The sequence below is a fragment of the Pleurodeles waltl genome, chromosome 6 (genome assembly GCF_031143425.1).
Source record: "Pleurodeles waltl isolate 20211129_DDA chromosome 6, aPleWal1.hap1.20221129, whole genome shotgun sequence".
NCBI lineage: Eukaryota > Metazoa > Chordata > Amphibia > Caudata > Salamandridae > Pleurodeles > Pleurodeles waltl.
Window position 1 is genome coordinate 663902287 of NC_090445.1, and position 19859 is coordinate 663922145.

Consider the following 19859-nt stretch of genomic DNA (forward strand, 5'->3'; position numbering starts at 1 on the left):
TAAACAGGAAGTGAGGGTCAGTAAGAGCCCTCCTTCCTGTTGGGACCGCAAGTTAGCGGCCTAGTGTTAGGGAGCTGATTCTGGGCTGGGCCTCGTTCCTGCAGGTATAAATGTGCCGGAACGAGCGACTGCGCAGCGGGCGCGCCGCTGGCGCGCCGAAGGCAAGCCCGTCTGCGCCCGACCGGGCCCCAGGGCCAGAAATGCTGCCCTTTTTCATAGCTGTGCAGTATCTGGGGGAGAGGAAGATTACAGTAAACTATCGCCTAATCCCATTAATAATGTAGTATCTAAGCCATTAAGGAAGGGTGGAGCTATTTGGACCTGTGAGACCTGTAATTGGGCTATTCAAGTCCCTATAGAGGCCATTATCTATAGGTCTACGTTGGCATGCACATGCATTAGTTCTTCGAAAGATTCATGTGAGGCAATGACATTTACAATTTCTCAAAACAGTGGGGTACTACTAGAGAGGCTGTTGATATATCGTCCACCGGGACCGACTAAACATTTTTTACAGTCTTGGCCTAAGTTGATAGAACCTATGGTTCTGTCTGCAAAAGCTGTGATATTGGGCGATTTTAACATACACTTTGATGAGACGTCAACTCCTAAGATCTGCGAATTCATTGACTTTATGGAGGCCCTGGATTGGACCTCCAGAGTCTCGTCGGCCACCCATATTGCAGGGCATATTCTGGATGGGATGTTTGCACAAGCTACTCAACAGGTGGAGGTAACCATGATACAGTTGAGTTGGATGGATCATCATCTGCTGAAATTTAAACTCGCCTCAAAGAAGGTTGGGGCTGCTAACGTGGAAACGAACAAGGTAGCCAGGTTATGGAAACAGGTTAAAGTAGAGGAATTAGGCCCAGCTTTAGAAGCTGGTTGGGATAAGGCTAAAGCTATGGCCTTGACCTTGATTGACAGCTTTCTGAAAGGAGTGGAAATGACCATGGAAAAAATGGTACCCCCTGTAATTAGAAGGCCCAATAGTCCGAAGAAACCAGGTCACCCTTGGTTTACAAAAGACCTCAAACTCCTTCAAAGAAAGTATCGACAGCAGGAAAGACAGTGGAAACTTAATCCAGTACCTGAGGAAAGGGTGGCCCTTAAGTCCACTCTAAAGGCTTATAAAGCAGCACAATTTATGGCCAAATCTAAATTTTATACTACCAAAGTAAAGGAAGCTATTAATGCCCCCAGGGAACATTTCAAGACTATTAAGGCCCTAACTGTGCCCATGAAGCCGGCTGGTCTAGAAAACTCTCAGGGTTTCTGTGACAAAGTTGCTTTTCATTTTGAAAATAAGATACTGCAAATACATAGCAACTTTGATACCCAGATCATTCCCGAAGTATTACCCCCCATGATAACAGGGAGTGCTACAGCAGATGCCCAGTCACTAATGTCTTATTTCCAACCCCCTTCCATGGATACTATTAAAAAGAAGATTCTTGAAACTAAATTGTGCTCCCCTCTGGATCCGTGTCGTCCTTCCATTTTTCACTTGGTTCCGGATTTAATGGCACGGATGTTGGTCCCCATTTACCAAGAGGTAGCTGTGTCTGGGGAGTACCCATCTATCTGGAAAGAAACGATAGTAGTACCCCTCAAGAAAAAAACAGAGGGGGATAATCAGGACATGAGTAATTTGCGGCTAATAGCACGTCTCCCGTTTTTGGCAAAGATTCTAGAAAAAATTTTGAACTCTGAATTGATCGAATTTTTAACAAAAGCGGATGCTCTTGATATCTCCCAATACGGGTTCAGAAAAGGGCATAGTACTGAAACTGCCCTAATCTCATCCTCTGATACTATTCGAAGGATGGTTGATGAAGGCAAGGGGGCCATTTTGGTTCTTTTAGATTTATCCGCTGCCTTCGACACTATCTCTCCCACACTATTAATGTCCCGTTTGCATCATGTGGGTTTGAGGGACAAGGCGCTTAAACTTTTGAAGTCTTTTCTTACAAATAGATGGACCACAGTTAGCTGTGGTGATTTCAAATCTAGACCTTATCTTCTGCCATGTGGGATTCCGCAGGGATCTTCCCTCAGCCCCACATTAGTTGATGTGTATGTAGCACATTTGGCTAGTCTAATTCGTACTTTTGGTTTCATTCCATCTTTCATTCCATCTTCCTATGCTGATGACTCCCAGCTTATTATTCCAATTAATCAGCCATGGGAGGAGGTTGCAGATCGGTTTAGTAATTGTATGGTGGAGGTGAGTAAATGGATGAAGACCAATTGGCTAAAAATGAACGCCATCAAAACTGAAGTTTTATGTTTTGGACTTGGAAAGAATTTATGGAACTCACGGTGGTGGCCCTCTGAATGTGGTAACTGCCCTGTGCCTACTACTGTTACTAGAAACCTAGGCATTTTGTTCGACGAACATCTGTCTTTTAAAAAACAGATTAATCATGTGGTAAACATCAGTTTCAAATCAAATCAAATCAAATCAAAAACATTTATAAAGCGCGCTACTCACCCGTGAGAGTCTCAAGGCGCTAGGGGAAGGGGGTTACTGCTGCTCGAAGAGCCAGGTTTTGAGCTGCCTCCGGAATGCAGGGTGGTCCTGAGGTTGGCGGGGAGGGAGTTCCATGTCTTGGCCGCCAGGTAGGAGAAGGATTTCCCACCTGCCGTGGTGCGGCGGATGCGAGGGACGGCGGCGAGTATGAGGTTGGCGGAGCGAAGTTGACGGGTGGGCGTGTAGAAACTGAGGCGACGGTTGAGGTATTCGGGTCCCTTGTTGTGGAGGGCTTTGTGTGCGTGGGTGAGGAGCCGGAAGGTGATCCTTTTGCTGACGGGAAGCCAGTGCAGGTGTCTCAGGTGGGCGGAGATGTGGCTGTTGTGGTGTATGTCGAGGACGAGGCGGGCGGAGGCGTTTTGTATTCGCTGCAGAAGTTTCTGGAGTTTAGCGGTGGTTCCTGCGTATAGGGTGTTTCCGTAGTCCAGGCAGCTTGTGACGAGGGAGTGGGTCACAGTTTTTCTGGTGTCGGCGGGGATCCAGCGGAAGATCTTTCGGAGCATGCGGAGAGTGAGGAAGCAGGAAGATGATACGGCGTTGACTTATTTGGTCATGGTGAGAAGCGGGTCCAGGATGAATCCGAGGTTGCGTGCGTGGTCTGAGGGGGTTGGTGCGGTGCCTAGGGCCGTGGGCCACCAAGAGTTGTCCCAGGCGGACGGGGTGTTTCCGAGGATGAGGACTTCCGTTTTTTCTGAGTTCAGTTTCAGACGGCTGAGTTTCATCCATTCTGCGACGTCTTTCATTCCATCTTGCAGGTTGGTCTTGACGCCAGTGGGGTCCTTGGTGAGGGAAAGTATCAGCTGAGTGTCGTCGGCGTAGGAGGTGATGTTGATGTTGTGTTTGCGTACGATGTTGGCGAGGGGGCTCATGTAGACATTGAAGAGAGTCGGGCTGAGCGAGGAGCCTTGTGGGACGCCGCAGATGATCTCGGTGGGGTCTGACCGAAACGGAGGGAGGTAGACTCTTATCGTTTATGGTCAATTAAAATGCTCAGAAAAATCTTCCCCTATCTGTTACATGAATGGAGAGTATCTGATATCCTGGCATTGGTAATGTCCAAGATAGACTACTGTAATGCACTGTTCCTTAATCTGGATAAGGGGCTGATAAAAAGACTCCAATTAATTCAGAATTCCGCTGTCAGAGCGGTTCTTAATCTCCCACGATGTATATCAGTTAGAGAGAGTCTCAGGAAATTACATTGGTTACCAGTGGCGCAGCGTATCCAGTTTAAGTCGCTCTGTCTTACTTTTAAGGCAGTTCATGGAATAAGACCACTGTACCTGACTTCCAGACTCCTCCTGCATGTACCCAAAAGAAGCTTGAGGTCTTCCCAAGCTCACTTGATTCAGGTCCCTCGCACACATAAAGCCAAATGGGGAGACAAAGCTTTTACAGTAGCTGCAGCTAGAGGATGGAACTCTCTCCCACAGAATATTAGGCAAGAATAAGGTTATTTGAAATTTAGGAAAATGGTGAAAACTTGGCTCTTTCCTCGTTAATTCTTTGGTACATCAAGATCAGGGTCTTTGATTTCGTTTATTTCAGTTTCTTCTACTGGATGTTTTTTTTCTATCTTCATTATTTCTGTTATTTTTCTTATCCTCTGTCTATTTTTTACTACGTGCTTTCTTCCCAGCGCTTCGATGCTCTTGGAGTAGGAACGCGCTTTTTAAATCCCGACTTACATTACATTACAACTCTTCAAGCATCACACGGGCAGTACGGGGCCACAGGTTTACTATTCTGCACAGTGACAACTCCAAAATTACTTAGTAGTAGTGATCAATTTGAGAAGGGTTTGTTTCCGGTAGCGGTTTTCCAACATTAGTCCCAAGAGTTTGTCCAAGTGTATCCCTGCAGATAAAAATATTAGTGATTTAAGTGCCCTTTTAGCCACATATTGTAGCTGTTTTGCAAAATAATAGCAGTCTAAGTTTGAAGCACCCAGCCCTACCCATGAAAGTGAGAGGTGCAATATGTCCAATAAGTTATGAAGAAATTGCGCCAGCTTTCTCATCGTATTTACAACCATTTGTTAGTACTATGGGTGGTAGACTGGTGATTGTGCTTGCCAGATTTTACAACATCTTCAGGCATTATAGTTGTAGGAAGCTAGCTATATACTATCTGGCACTATGCAGATAGTCCAGGGCGACCATTATTGGTTTACAGGGGTAAAATTATAAATCCCAAAAGTTCTCTTTTGTTGTAGTGTGGGCAAGCAGTTAGGCTTATCAGAGTGTGGTGTTAAGCATTTGTTGAACGTGGAGTCAATAAATGACACACACACTCAAGAAGCAACTCGAGACTAATTGTTCAGAAAAAAATTAATTTGTTGTACTATTTATAAACACCTGAACATCTGTAGAAAAATAAATACTGTTGCAGTTCTCAGAACGATTAGCAAGTAAGTAACACATTTTGTAGATGAATGCATTTTTACGCAGTACAAGGTCCAAGGTACTATATGGCTGCATAGGAGTTCTTACACTTAGTGCTCGGGGGTCCCCTGATGTTTTTAGGTGCTAGGGGTGCAAAGTCACTGCGAAGAGCAGCAGTTCAGGTTTAACTGTCCAGGAGCGCCCGTGTGCAAAGGTGTTAGTTGTGTCGGGTTCCTGTACACCAAACACATGGCGAAGAGTGGGGAATCACCTGAAAACAAATGCAAGGAAGTACTTGGGGACAAGTCCGGAAGTTCCCAACAATGGGGCTCGGTCAGTGGGTGTCCAGAGAGCAGGGGGACACGGTTGGAAGTTGTGAACCCGGGCCAGGGTGCTCGGGTGCAGTGGATCCTTAGCGGTGGTGCTCTTGCCTCAAGGTGCACATGGTTCTTTGGGGGGCCTGCAGATGGGAGAGACAAAACAAGGCACCTGGACGACTGTGAAGGCTGTCCTCTGCGATGTTGAAGTCCCTTGCGAGCTGGTTTTCAGAATTGCTGCTGGAGTCTGGGCTGGGCTTCAAAAAGCCTTGCTTGGTGCAAGGGGTCCAGTAGCACAGGTGTTTGTGCAGCTCGGCTCCAGTGGATCTTTGGGTCTTCTCACTTGGTGGGGAGACAGTACTGACTTCTAACAGCACTACCTGCAAAAAGCAAGGAAGTGCTCCTCCATTCCAAGGGAGATGCTGACAAAGTGCTAGAGAACCTCTGAGGCGTTTGAAGTCCCCACAGCTGCAGGAGTCATGATGTTGCCAGCAGGTAAGAAGCAGGGTTTAGCATTAAAAATTTACCAGGCGTCCACAGTTCTCACACTTACAGCTCTTCATTGTCCTCTTCTTCTTGTTGTCATGCAAATCTTGCTGCTGGTGTTGAAAGCCACCTAAATACTGAAACTAAGGGTGTTTTAGGGGAGTGTAGGGTAGTAGTCAATGGGCTACTTACCCTTAGGTGTGCCTGCAACCCCTTATGACACCTTCCTGTGGGGATAGGGCATATCCTATCCCAGAAGGCCTAGTTTTGACCAAAACCAAGATGGAGGAACCCTTCTTCGAGTAGCCCACCTTAGGTGTGTGGTTAGCACAGGGGTGGTACACACCTACTGACTAGCTAATTTTCCCACCTACCCTGGTGCCAAATGAGCCTCGGGTCAAGGGGTACATACACCCAGGACTGGGGAAGTGGGTGAGTGTGCATACCAAAGGTGGCAGGGTCTTTGAAGATCCCAGCCTTGGTATGCAGATCTGCTAGCCATCCTGCTGGAGTGGGTAACACTCCTCTCCAGAGGAGGCATTTTTTCTGACCTCTCACAGAGTAGGCTCTTGCCTCCAAGGGGGGTCAGACACGTGTCTGGTGGTGGCAGACTGACCAGAACTGAACTGTGGGATCACCAACGGTTGGTATGTTTTCACCTTGGGGTGCATATGTCACTGGAATCAGTGAGGGTTTTTCAATACTAGATGTTTGATACCAAACATCCCTACTTTCAGTGAAGCCATCATGTGGCTGGGGAACTCGTATTGACCAGTGTCCAGCACATGTATTTAAAATGGTTTCACTGCACACTTAAAATGTCTAAGAATCGACAAAGACATAGTAGGGGCATATCTGCTCTTGCAGATATGACCACACATGTAATATAATGCACCCTGCCTTAGGGCTACAAGGCCTCATGTAAGGGTGACTTACAAATATTACATGCAGTGTTTTAGGGGACATGGCACACAGAGTGTTTCATGTTGTGTTTTCACTTTTGGGAGCACTTTGTCAAGTAGCCTCCAGTGGCACTCTGCATGAGGGTGGTGCGGGGTCCCTTAGAGTGGCAGAAGTTGTGCTGCAGCTCTTAGGGGCCCTCTTTAGTACTCATGCCCTAGCCACTTGAGGATCAAGTGACCAGGTGTCTTGTTTTGGGGAAGAGGCACTGGGGACCTGGTTAGAAGGAACTCAGTGCACTTCAGTCAAAGTTGAATTAAAAAACAGGAAAAAAGTGGTGGTGTGGGGTTCTGCAACAAGAATGCAGCTTCCTACAATAGTGGTTTTTGTGGAAAACACATTTTGATGGTTTGTTGATCAATTTTCATTTCTACTTCTCTAAATCAGCCATAGTAGTGAATTATGTACTAATTTATTTAGCATTTTACATAGCACTGTTGGGATGGAACTGTCCACTATATGCTATATGGACATGCACTCTTGCACTGAGTGATCCAACGGCATGTGAAAATGGTATTGCGACTTTTTACTGGCCAAGGTCACTTGCTACTCCAGCATGTGCACTGCAGCCTAGGCCTGTATCTGATAATGCCAAGGTCCATAGCTGGTTCTGTGGTCTGAAAAGGGCACACTACGGATGCCCTCTTATGTCAATATGGAGAAACTGTCCATGTCCTGGGGTGGCCATGTAAAGCAGTGGGTGCAGAGTACTGACTTTTGCAAATTAATAGTCCTAAAGAGATCTTTTTTCTGTGCATGAGAGGAGTGCGGCCTACCAGCCAAACTTGATCAAAAGGTCACCTGCAAAGTAACATCCATACCCTCGAACAGACATATTGCATATGTGTGTGTATATGTGTGGCACATACATGACAATGAGACTGTGTGCAACGTCAGTGTGTTTGCTGGGTCCAGTCAGATACATTTTGGGTGATCACTGGTTTAGCAGGGCACAAGATGGGGAGTGAATATAGCTTCTCCAGACAGTGGAAGTGTGTTGCTTGCATTCCTTAAACTGGAGGGTGGAGATCCAGATACAGAAGCGGGGGGAGTACAGAGGCAGGGCTACCGTTTGAAATTCTATGAAACCCTTTTTGCATTGGATTGTTGATTAGAGTTTCCTGCGCACTGCCATTTGGTAGATGGTAGGGGATAGCCAGCACGTGTCTGTTCTTGATTCTTACTTCACAAAGGCTGATGACAGCCACTTGTAGAGACTCCATACACTACACCCTTGTTTTGCATACTCCTGCATGGAGCCAGCATTATCACTACTTGCTGTGAAAGCCATCACCTTGCATAAAGCCTGTGACTGCAGTGTAGCCAGAAAATTAAGTATAAACCTAGTAAGGTGAAACTCACAGTATACAACACTTCTACTGATACAGTGTACGGTAGTGCAGTGCACCCCAGATTCCAGATTCAGAACTCGGTAGTTAGTGGAACAATTTTCAACACTATGGTGATACTCACATATCGAATGAAGCAAGTAGCCACCCGTAGGGGGTGGGACTGGCAGCCTTCCAGTTCCTGCAGGAAGTATCCGCTGTGAAACGCATGCAGCTTCTCCACATTCCCCCAGAGGGCGCCCCACTCTTGCCGCTGCTCAAGGGGCAGCTCGCGCCGCTCCAGCTCTACCGGGAGCATTTCCAGGAGGAGGCCCAAGGATACCACATAGTCCTGCTCGCAGCCAATGACCTCACTCATGAGTCGCTGCAGGTTCCTGAAGAGAAGGGATGACAGGTACAATTTAGGGAGAGAGTGTTGAAGGTGAGGGAAGCAAGGGGGGGTTGCGTGAGGGCCGAATGAGAGCGCATGCATAGAGGGCGAGAGCTATAGTCACTTCCAACCACTCACTCCTTGCTTTTCTGCCATTTTAATACAGTGCTTTTATGCCCTAGCCTATGCCTGTGCATTGCTTCTATAATGGGCATCTATGCACTGTTATTATGCCTTGATTTTACATAGTTTTCATACCCCACTATTGTATGCACTGTATCTGTGCAATGATTATGTGTCTTGCTTACACAATGTATGTATGCATGCTGAATCTATGCACTGCTTCTCTGGCCTACAGCAATGCACAACTTTCATATCCTTTATCAATTCAGGGCAAATTATACCATGTACCTTTGCACTGGGTTCATGTCTTGCAGCAATGCACTACATTTATGCCTCCATTCAATATCCTGTTTTTGCCCAGTATATGTGCATTGCTTTTATTCACTTTTGCGATGCACTGACTTAACATAACATGGCCACATCCTCTTTTTATGCTCCGTATAACTCCAGTGCTCATATGCCGTATGTCTACACGCAGCATGTATACCCATTATCTATGCACCACTTTTTCGTGCTGTATCTTTGCACCTTTTTACGTCCTGTATCAATGCACTGTTTTTACAGCAGGTATATGAGCTTATTTTATATTCCTATTATGCAATATATCAATACACTCCATCAATGCGATGTTTTTATGCCCTGGAGTGTATATGCACTGCTCGTATCAACTAAATCTATGCACTGCTTTTATGTTCTGTCTACTTTGTGTCTGCAAACTGTGCCTATGCACTACGTGTATGCCTTGTATTAATGTGCTGCTTGCGTACCATATATGCATTTCTATCATCGTATTTGCATAGTATACCCAATGCCCTTAGCTGAAACGGATGATTATATGGTCTGTACTTACGCTATGTTTCGCACTGCTTTTATTACCTGTATTTATGCACTACATGTTCCCTCACTTACTCTCTACTGCTACCCATATATTTCTTTTTGACCAGGCTGCAGGGAATAATTGTTGGTCTGCATATGTCCTGTGACTATACACAGAGAATATGCCATGAACTTAGGCCATACATCAATGCACTGCTTGAAAACTCCACCTCTTCGCACTGTCCAAAGTCTTGCAACTATGTACTGTTTTTATACACAGGATGTGAACACTGCTTGACTACCTTATGCTTTACGAGCTCCTTTTATGCCTTGTACCTATGCACTGCTAGCTTGCTCTGCATATGTGCCTTTCTGTTCGCTGCACTATGCACTGTATATATGCCCTGCGTTCACACTGCATTCATAACATCCATGCACTGCACTTTGCCTCATGCTCACATGCTGCTTTTGCATGCTGAAGCAATGGAATGCACTGCCTTCTTACATACTTGCAAAATACATGAAACACAAATAAGTAAGACACATCTTGCAGTAGATAATACATTGGTTAAAACTCATTAATATAAGATGCCAAAATGGACATCCTATAAATAAAATACTAAAATTTAGGCAAACCCATCTGGAACTAAAGCCCAATGAGGACATCAAATGAAATGACCCTGTGTAGCTAGAAATACAGTGACTAAAACAGCATCAATTTCCTTTGCGCAATGGCACACTTTAAAAAAGAACAGATGCTAATACAAAGACAGAGGGAGATTAACTGTTGCAAATAGGTAAAGGCTTCACCACATCTTCTCAAACCACTCGTGCTTAAAATATGAATTAAAAACCTCTTGGTATAGACAATGTAAAAGTGACAATAGAGGGTAAAATGAAGCAGACTCTGAGGGGAGGACTCATCACATGGACAGATCAGCACTTTACGTGAGTCAAACTGACCAACCAGGAAACCAAAGTGCCACCTCACAGAAACAATTCTGAATCAGGTAAGAACTTGGAGCCACAAACCATGCTAAATATGGCTCCATTACAAGGGGGGGCTGTAGCTTCTCATAATCCCTTACGGAGGACTTTAAGATCTCACTCTCCTCTCTATGCTGATGTTTTATAGTTTTGAATCATTTATTAACCCATAAGAGGTCAGATTTAGACATGGCAGAGGGATTAGAGAAGAGTTCCGGCCTCCCAAGATAGCCATTTCATTCTAAATGTACTGGAGCCAGGGGATTTTCAAGCCTCTATCGCAAGAGAGGCAGTCTAGAATAATATCCCTATTAAAACCAGTGTGCAGATTCGTCCATTTTGCACACCACAGCACGAGAGAGGCCAATTTGATACTGTCCTCCACATACTCAACGCCAAGCTCCTGGTGCACTATAAAAGTTGAGCAGGCCTGATGGACTCACAAAAAGCACCTCAAGACCCTATTCTCTTCACCCTGCAGGGAGGTAGTGTTGGCCAGCTCCATAAGTGAGGACGAGGGAGACATGTACTCTTAAAAACCTCCAACATTGTTCGTTCTTTAACCTACATATAAAATAAGACACAGCTTAAATGAAAAATGGATGCAAGTTAAGCTGATCAGTGGGGAATGCACTATTGCACATTGTAACACCTCCATCACTTAATGCACTGCAGAGGCATCTATAACCAGAAAGCCACAGAATTGAACCCTGGTTGAGGCACTGGAGAATAATGACTTGTGTCTGTTTAGTGCAGGTCTCTGTATAAAATAGGCTGCTACAAAATGCGCAGAAAGGTTTAAGATAAAAGTGGTTCAAAATATAGATTTTAGTACTACCCAGACTGTGCATAGTGACTTTTCTTTATAGAGTCCATTAAAAGTACAAACTTCATGTAATCTTCACATGTGCTTCACGTGATCACAGGATCTTTTCCTGCTCCCACTTACACACATACGGGTGGAACATCACCTCCCAACTACAGAAAATCTTTCATACCCGCATACCAGTGTCCTTCCCACTAATCATACTGGGATCACACTGTGCTGATCCACCAATTGAGCTTCCCGGCTGGGAGACCCACCTACTTGACCTGTTGCTCACTATTCCAAATAAACTGATATTACTTGATTAGAAATCTAGTAACAATGTCTCATTCTATAGCTGGTGGGCCAGGGTATTATATTTCGAAAGCACATACATAAACCAGTCTGCCAACAAAAGGCTCCCCACACCTTCCCAAAGTATATGGGAATCACTTGAACGCTTTTGCTCTGAGCTTCCTAGTTAAGGGGAGATCCACCACTAGGGCTTTTTTGCCTTCCCTGCTTCGCTCCATCCTATGAGTTCACAGAACTATAATGGGACTTTCTTTTCTCTCACCACTCAATTAACAGACCACATGACTCACCTTCCCCCCGCCCCCTTACTACCCTCTCAGGCTATTACCTTAGTCGATTTATGACATATGCCACACACCCTCAAATCTAGATCGCCAGCTAACATATGATGAATGTGACTCCACATCTGATAATGACCATCTCCTAAATATGAGATTTAACTCCCAAATTTGTATCCTATTTGCTTGTTCCATCTATTTCACAAGCATATACTCTTAATACTAGTTTGTAAATTGATGATTATGCTGTTGGATTAGCAATATAACATACACATATGTCTCTTGTACAGTATCCTTCCACTCTTTGGTGATCCCCGCCCCTTCCTTACTCCACACCCACCCTTCTCATCTGTATTCTCCCACTCTGTAATATCTTGGTATAAAAGCCAATAAAAATGTATTGACCCACAAAACAAAACCACACTTCACAGTTCAGCTGCAGCTGGTAACTACCATGCAATCCTGCTTCAAAATGTCTCATCAGGAAGCTTCAAGAGATTCCATCAATTAAAGCCAAAACCAGCTTCCCAGCACCCTTTGCATTTGCATATTAACCAGCTGTGCACACTTACATTTCTTTCAAGCAAGGATACACCCTGGCACGAAGGCTTGTTTAGCTGTCTGCTGCGCTCTCTGTTTCACAGCACAGGACAGTACCTGCCTTACACTTCAGCTGAAGCATTTCAACTTTTGGAATTAACTCTCCTGGAACGGTTCTCTTTCACAAAAAGTAGGTCGAACTGTTTTTCTTAAATTAGAAAGTATGGCCACGTATCTCGTCCACTTCAAGCGTTGACCTATAGTATGTCTAAATTGATGGTAAGGCCAATGTAAACGTATGACACCAGTAGCCATAAGCACATTCCTGTAGCTCTTTCTGTATATGCCCACCACAAATCTTCAAGAACATTCTTCTATCTACTTCTGCTGCCACACCTGTAAGAAGAATCATTAACAACTCTTTAACTTCAGGAACTTTTCCTGTAGACCTGAAAAAGGCATACATATGACCTTTATTAAAGAAAACAAAACTAGACCCGCAAGACCCCAACAACTACAGACCAATCACAACTGGACCTTTCCTGGGCAAATTGATAGAAAGAGCAGCATTCACCCAGATGTCACAATTCATTGAAGACAATTCTATACTTTCAGACTTCCAAATTGGATTCCGCCCAGGAAGAAGCACTGAATCGGCACTCATAGCAATCTGGGACGATCTTAAAAACACAGTGGACTGAAATGGAGTTGCTGCACTATTTCTCTTGGACCTCTCAGCTGCCTTTGATACGGTTGACCATGAAACCCTAATTCAAAGACTCCACGAAGCCGGCATACAAGGGATTGCTCTCGACTGGATTACTTCCTATCTTCAAAAATGATTGAATATCATCCACTCGCCCCCTTCTCGTCCGAACCCTACCTCACAAAAGCAGGGGTCCCCCAAGGGTCAATCATCTCACCTTTGCTTTTCAACATCTACATGATATCTTTACCAGAACTGATCAATGATTTCCATCTCACATGCTACAACTATGCAGATGACACACAAATACTACTTAAATTAGAATGCCCCAAAAACATTGAAAACTCACAAATCTTCAGTTGCCTCAGAGCCGTTGATCAGTGGATGACCTGGAGCCATCTCAAACTAAATACCTCCAAAACAGAAATACTCATATGTGGTGACTGGAAAATGTATGACCCTCTGTGCGTCTGGCCTGACGATCTCAGACCACCTCCTCAATTATCCAAGGAAGTTAAAAACCTAGGAATCACCATGGATTCCAAGTTAACTATGAATGCCCAAGTGGACAAATTAGCACGAACAAGCTTCATCACCTTGAAGACTTTACGACGCATCTTCCCCCACCTCGGATTTCCACACAAGGTGCAAGCTACTATCTCGCTTGTACTATCCAAACTGGATTATGCTAATGGCCTCTACCATGGATCATCTCTATCTGTTATGAAAAAACTACAACATGTCCAGAATTCCGCAGCCAGGCTACTATTACATGTAAAGCCGCAAGCCCACATCTGCACCCACAAAGCCATACATGGAACAGGACCGCTTTTTATCAGAAACAAAATAACCAAATACATCCAATAAAGAAACCTCCGCTCAAGATTGGCACCCGCCTTAGAACACCGCCATACAAGAAAAAGACTATAGGTAGTACATCCTTCTCCATTCAAGCAGCCAAACTATGGGATTCATTACCCCCAACTATAAGAGCCACAGATAACTTTCTTGTCTTCAGAAAACTACTCAAGAGTTGGCTCTTTCCTTCATAACCACCATATTCAAACAACTATGGACTGCATATGCCTATATTGATAAATATGTTTTCAGATTATGTGTATATTTCTAGTTATGTATAGTTTCTTTAGAAAATATGTATCGCTACTATGTCATAACAATAAAATACACACACACTCTTTAAACCTGTTTGACTAAGTATATTTTACCCATGGTTCTAAATTATGTATTGTATGTGCATATGTGTGTGTATTCATGTGTTTGTGTGTATATATATATATATATATATATATATATATATATATATATATATATATATATATATATATATATGTATATATGTATATATATGTATATATGTTGTTTCTGTGCTTGGCATGTTCGTGGGTCATTGCATGGCTCCTGGGTGGGTTGTTATACTAGATATCTATGAATTCCTGCTCTCATCTTATCACACTTATCTACCCATCATCTTATGTCATGTCTCTATCAACCTATCCTCCATTCTCACTCTGACTCATCCCAAATCCTTTCTACTACTTTCATCTCCTAAATAACTCTGCTTAAGCTCTTCCCTCCGCTTCCACATCTAACTCACCATACCTCACTCAACTACTGTGACCTCCCACACAACCCTACTAAATTCTCCCGCATTTATCTCACCCTGCTACTATGATCTCCCTAACCCTTCCACAAAATCTTCCGTCCTCCATCCCCCTTTACTCATCCCAAGCCTTTGGGTTGAGTAAATTAAGGATATACTCCTAATTAACACTTCTGGATTTCTTTCCTCCTCCACCCCTCCATTACTCCAGTCAATCTAACTAACAAACTCTCATATCCGCGGCTCAAATTAACTCATAATAATACTAAAACTGTACTCATTATTTCCCGATACTAATCCATCACTAATTCTTGTTGGGTTCCAGAGTAGCGTGCTACTCACCGAAAAGCGCTTCAACGCCTTGTCAGGGGTAGTAAGCGCTATATAAATACGATTACAATACAATACAATATACCTGAATTTTAACACTCACATTTTTGTTTCCTCTGCTAATTATAACCTGTTTTTATATAGCATTATTGTCGTTCCTAAACCCTGTTCATAATATGTTTTATTATAGCCGAATGTAACAGTACTTAATTTACTAACTTTGAAAGTATGGACGACTGAGTTTGCCTTGCAGGGATTTGAACTTGTGACTTGCAAACCACTTCCTGTTTCCGTAGGGAGCGTTCTTACTCTCCAGGAACATAATGTTTGTTCTGCAATTCGTCTGAGAATTCTTTCCTTGCATGCGTGACCCCTATCTTATACGCTTTTGTCTCACTGGTCACTAGGGGATACAAGCCTTCTGCAAATTCCTTCCTGCCCATGACGTTAGGGAGTACCTGGAGTTATGTGCCCAGACCATTGGAATTTCCGTCTGAATCCAGTGGTCGTCCAAGTACTCCTGTAACAGGGGATACACTCAGGGCCGGTTTCTTTATTCGGGCGTGGGGGCATTGCCCCCCTGTTTGTTTTGTTGCCTCCAGGGCCAAGCCACATGATGTTTTGATTCAATTTAGGCGGGGCTTCGGGTAATAATGATGGCCCCGCCCCCAGGATGAGAATGGCCGGGTATCTGGCTCGGGGAGATAACGTCTGCAGAGTGGTGCCCCTAAACTAATACTGCCTCGTTCGGGTCACTCCTATGTATAGTATTACACCCACCGTCACTAAAACAAACCTTGAAATGCAAAGTACGTTTCCTGCTGATACTTAATTCTGAAAAGCAGTCGCCAATGCATACAAGTATTACTACACTAATACTATTTGTTGTCTGATCCCAAGCAATGATCTCTCACATTATATGTCCTTCTTCGTTGAAAGCATCTGACCTTTCCATTACAGGGAGCGTCTGTTCAGGCTAAATCCTTCCCAGCCTCGTCATGGGAACGCATTTGACTGTACTTTATTATGTAGCGCTGCTCTACCCACAGGGCATCGGTGCGCTTTAAAGAATACAATTTCGAGAGGTGTGCGGGTGGTTTTGAAGTTGGGAGAGATGTCCAGGATAAGGGGGGCAGGGATAGTGATGGGCCCTTGTGCAAAGAAGAGAATGGCTCATTTGACACAGATTGTGACAATTACGTGGGTACAATATGCCCCTGAAAGCTCTGGGCCTGGCGCCGCTGCATTTACTTGCTGCACCAGTATTAGCTCTCCCTTTGGTGTACAGGAAGCGGAAGCCACGCCTTGGATAGTGTATCCTTTCTTTCCAAATACCAAACGGTAAGAGGAGGAGAGGAGGTGCGCATTGCTTGCAGTCCTGATTGTTTGACAAAGGTGTGGAAAGAGGGCACAGCCGCATTCTTCCTGAATCACTCACTCACTTCGAAGTGCAGGCTTAGCAGTTCCCTTTGTGCGCACACAAGTCAGCCCCTAATTGGCAACTCTCAGTGTCAAGATGCGGGAACACTGGAAGCAGAAGTTAAAGCTCTGAGCAGCTTCTGATAACCAGAGGCACGGGTGGGAGGCTGCTGGCTGGAAGGGTGCATCTGTAGCGTGGGCCTGGCGTGCACTGCAATTCCATACCCTGTACCACTGTATTGTGGTGGACATCTGTGGTAGCCTGTCTGACTCTGTCCAGCCCTACTAGCTTTTATCCTTTCAGACCAGCAAACAACATAACCCCAAAAAAGATTCCACTATAACCAGAGTCCATACGCATACAAAAGTGTGAAAATTGGGCTTCAGTGGCACTTCAGAATTACCAAAAAGTGCTTCATTTGTTCTTTCCTAACTGCTGATATATTTTGAAGTATTTGTACAGTTGGTACACACTGTACAGATGCAGCAGGTTTTGCTGATTTAGTGGGCCAGCAAGGGGAGCTAATGGAGCTCCAGCAAGATCAGGATGGAGATGATGTGACAGTATTTCTTCATCACCTGAATGAGACGCAAAGTGCTTTAGAGGATGCCCTACTGCCTTTTAACGTTATTCCTTGCTGTCTCATTGTGTCTAGTCTGACAAATCACAATAACTTGTATTTCCTCAGTAGATTTCATTTGTAAAGGCATATCAATAAATAAAGACATCTGTGGGGTACTCACTGCATTATTTCAAAGTCTGTTATTAATTTCTCTCTTAGTACTGAGTAAGCAGATACCTACATCATTATCATATGAAAGCTCTTTATTGATATCAGTATCAATCAATTGGTGTGGCAACCTAAAAAAAGGAGAGACCGCAGACAAATATCCTTTGAGAAAGCCCATAGCAGAGCCCTGCTGGGCCAGAGAAGGAAAAAAACAACACAACCTCAGAGAGAGGGGCAAAATGGGGGTTAACAGACTTGTCTGTGCACTTTGCCCCAATTTTTTTCCAACGACAGAAGTGCACCGTTTTGGTGGAGAGATGCCTGGCTGCCAAGATAACGTTACAGACTTTGGGTAGAAGGTCAAAAGCTGTTAACTGCCGCCACTCAATCTCCACGCAAGAAGGCGGAGAGTGGACAGGTTTGGGTGCAGCACCCTCCCCTGCTACTGCGACAGAAGATCCTCCTGAAGGGACAGTATGATTGGAGGAGCAATGGCCATGCTCAGTAGCTCAGGATACCAGACCACTTATGTCCAGTTCGGAGCCAAAAGGATTACTTAGGCCCAATCGTTCATCTTCTTGAGAACTCTGGGCAGAAGTGGTATGGGTGGAAAGGCGTACAAGAGGCCGGAGTTCCACTTGAGATGAAAAGTGTCTCTCAGAAATTGCTGCCTTGGAAACTCCAACATGCAAAACTGCTGACATTGTGTGCTTTCTGCAGAGGTGAACAGCACTAACCAAGGCTCTCTCCCCTGCTGAAAGAGACCTTGAGCCACCTTCGGATGGTAACGCCATTCGTGATTTGGAAAACATTTTCGGCTGAGGTTGTCTGCTCTGGCATTCAGGGGCCCACCAAATGGTGAACCACCAGGAATATGCCTTGCTGTTCCAGTCACGTACAAAGGGCACAGAGCTTCGTGACAAAGGGTTGTTGACCCCATCCCGCCCAGTTTGTTGCAGTACCACATGGTGGTAGTGTTGTCCGTGACCACCTGCATCATCTTCCCCTTGACAGAGAGAAGAAATGCCTTCAGTGCTAGCAGGATTGCACAAAGCTGCAACAGGTTGATGTGGAGACCGGATGTCTCCGATCTCCACCTCTCCCAGATGGCCCCACATCCCAGGAGTGCAGCAACTGTTACTACTGTCAGATCTGGTTGGGGAAGGGAGAGGGATCTGCCTCTGACCCAGTCGGGGTTCGTTAACCACCACTGCAGATCTTGTGGAGTTCCCTCTGAGATCTGGACCTTGGAGAGATTCCCCTGATGTTACGCCCACCGGAACTTCAGGTCCCACTGCAGAGCCCGCATAAGCGCTCTGGCATGTGTCACCAGCAAGATGCACGAGGCCATGAGGCCCAGCAGCCTCAGAATCTTTCTGACCGAAATCCAGGACAGAAGCTGAAACATTGGTTTAATACCCTGAACATCCTGGACTCATCACTTGGGAGAATAACCCAGAACAGTTCAGATGGAGGGGAGTGTTTGAGAGGAAGTCAGGCGTGACTTTGGCATGTTTATAGAGACTCACAGCCAATGCAGGTCTGCCACAGTCTGGTGGGAGATGACAACGGGGGGCGAGCCCACCTTCAACAGCCGGTCGTCGAGGTAGGGCAAGGCTAAAACCCCTAATCTGCAGAGGTGAGCTGCGACAACCTCCATCACCTTGGTAAACACCCGAGAGGCACTGGTAAGGCCAAAGGGTGAGCACGGTGAACTGAAAGTGCTTGTGGTCTACCATGAACCGCAAGTAAGGTCTGTGGGCAGGGAGGATGGGAATATGAAAATGAGCATCCTGCAGGTCAAACGCTACCATCCAGACTCCTGGGTCCAGGGCAGATAACGCCTGAGCCAGAGGGAGCATTTTGAACTTCTCCTTTTTGAGGACGAGACTGAGGGACTGAAGGTCTAGGATAGGGCCGACCTTGTCCTTTTTTGGGTACCAGAAAGTAGCGGGAATAGCAACAACGACCTACCTCTGGCACGGGAACCCTCTCTATGGCTCCCTTGGCCAAGAGAGCCGTAACTTCCTTGTGGAGAACAGACAGGTGATCCCTCTCATCTGATCGTATAATGGTGGTATAGCTGGATAGCAGTCTTGAAGGGGAGGGAATAGTCCCTTCGGAGTATCTGCAAAACCCACCTGTCTGACGTGACGGATTGCTAGCGAAGCAGGTAATGGCGAATCCTGCCTCTGAATGGCCCCCGATAAGAAGTCAGACCAGGAAGGCTTAGAGGCTGCTGCAGAAGGAGGGGAGGAGGTGTGGGGGGAGGCAGTGGACCCCATGCTCTCAGCCACGCACAGGTTAGGCAGCATGTGCAGCATGGTGGCTGGCCGGGAAAGGATGCAGTCGGCGGCCCCTTCCGAATCCATGAAAGGAGCGAAAGGCAGACTAGCGGGGATGAGGGGCAGCCGTGAGTCTCAAGGACCTGACAGTAGCACGAGAATCCTTGAAGAGCTCAAGCACCAAGTCTGCCTTGTTTCTGAAGAGACGGGCACCCTCAAAGAGCCTGGCCACGAGAGTAGTCTGGAAACCCCTAAAAGCCAGACATCCTTATCAGGTATGGCGCATCCAGGCCACTGTCGACAAAACCGCTCTGCCCAGTGAATCAGTCAAGTCCAATCCATAATGGACAGTGAACTTTGCTGCCTTTCTCCCCTCCGGGACCTGTGACAGCACTTGCGCAACCCTATCCCGCTGTGTGTGGGAATAACGTCCCAAAAAGCACGAGGTGCTAGGCAGGAGGATAAAAAAATATTCTTCCCAAGTGTATCCAACCTTTTAGA

General features: G+C 45.4%; 1 protein-coding gene and 1 long non-coding RNA gene across 4 annotated transcripts in view; one reads left to right on the plus strand and one right to left on the minus strand.

Annotated features, from left to right (window-relative positions):
• ARHGEF40 (Rho guanine nucleotide exchange factor 40) overlaps window positions 1-19859 on the minus strand; it is a 309810-nt gene that overhangs the window by 74063 nt on the left and 215888 nt on the right. For all 3 annotated transcript variants that reach the window (XM_069239054.1, XM_069239053.1, XM_069239052.1), the window contains exon 15: window positions 8157-8406. In XM_069239054.1, the coding sequence (XP_069095155.1) occupies window positions 8157-8406 (250 nt within the window). The remainder of the gene's footprint in view (window positions 1-8156; window positions 8407-19859) is intronic.
• Window positions 1-19859, plus strand: part of LOC138300126 (uncharacterized) — a 204260-nt gene that overhangs the window by 281 nt on the left and 184120 nt on the right. The window lies entirely within an intron of this gene.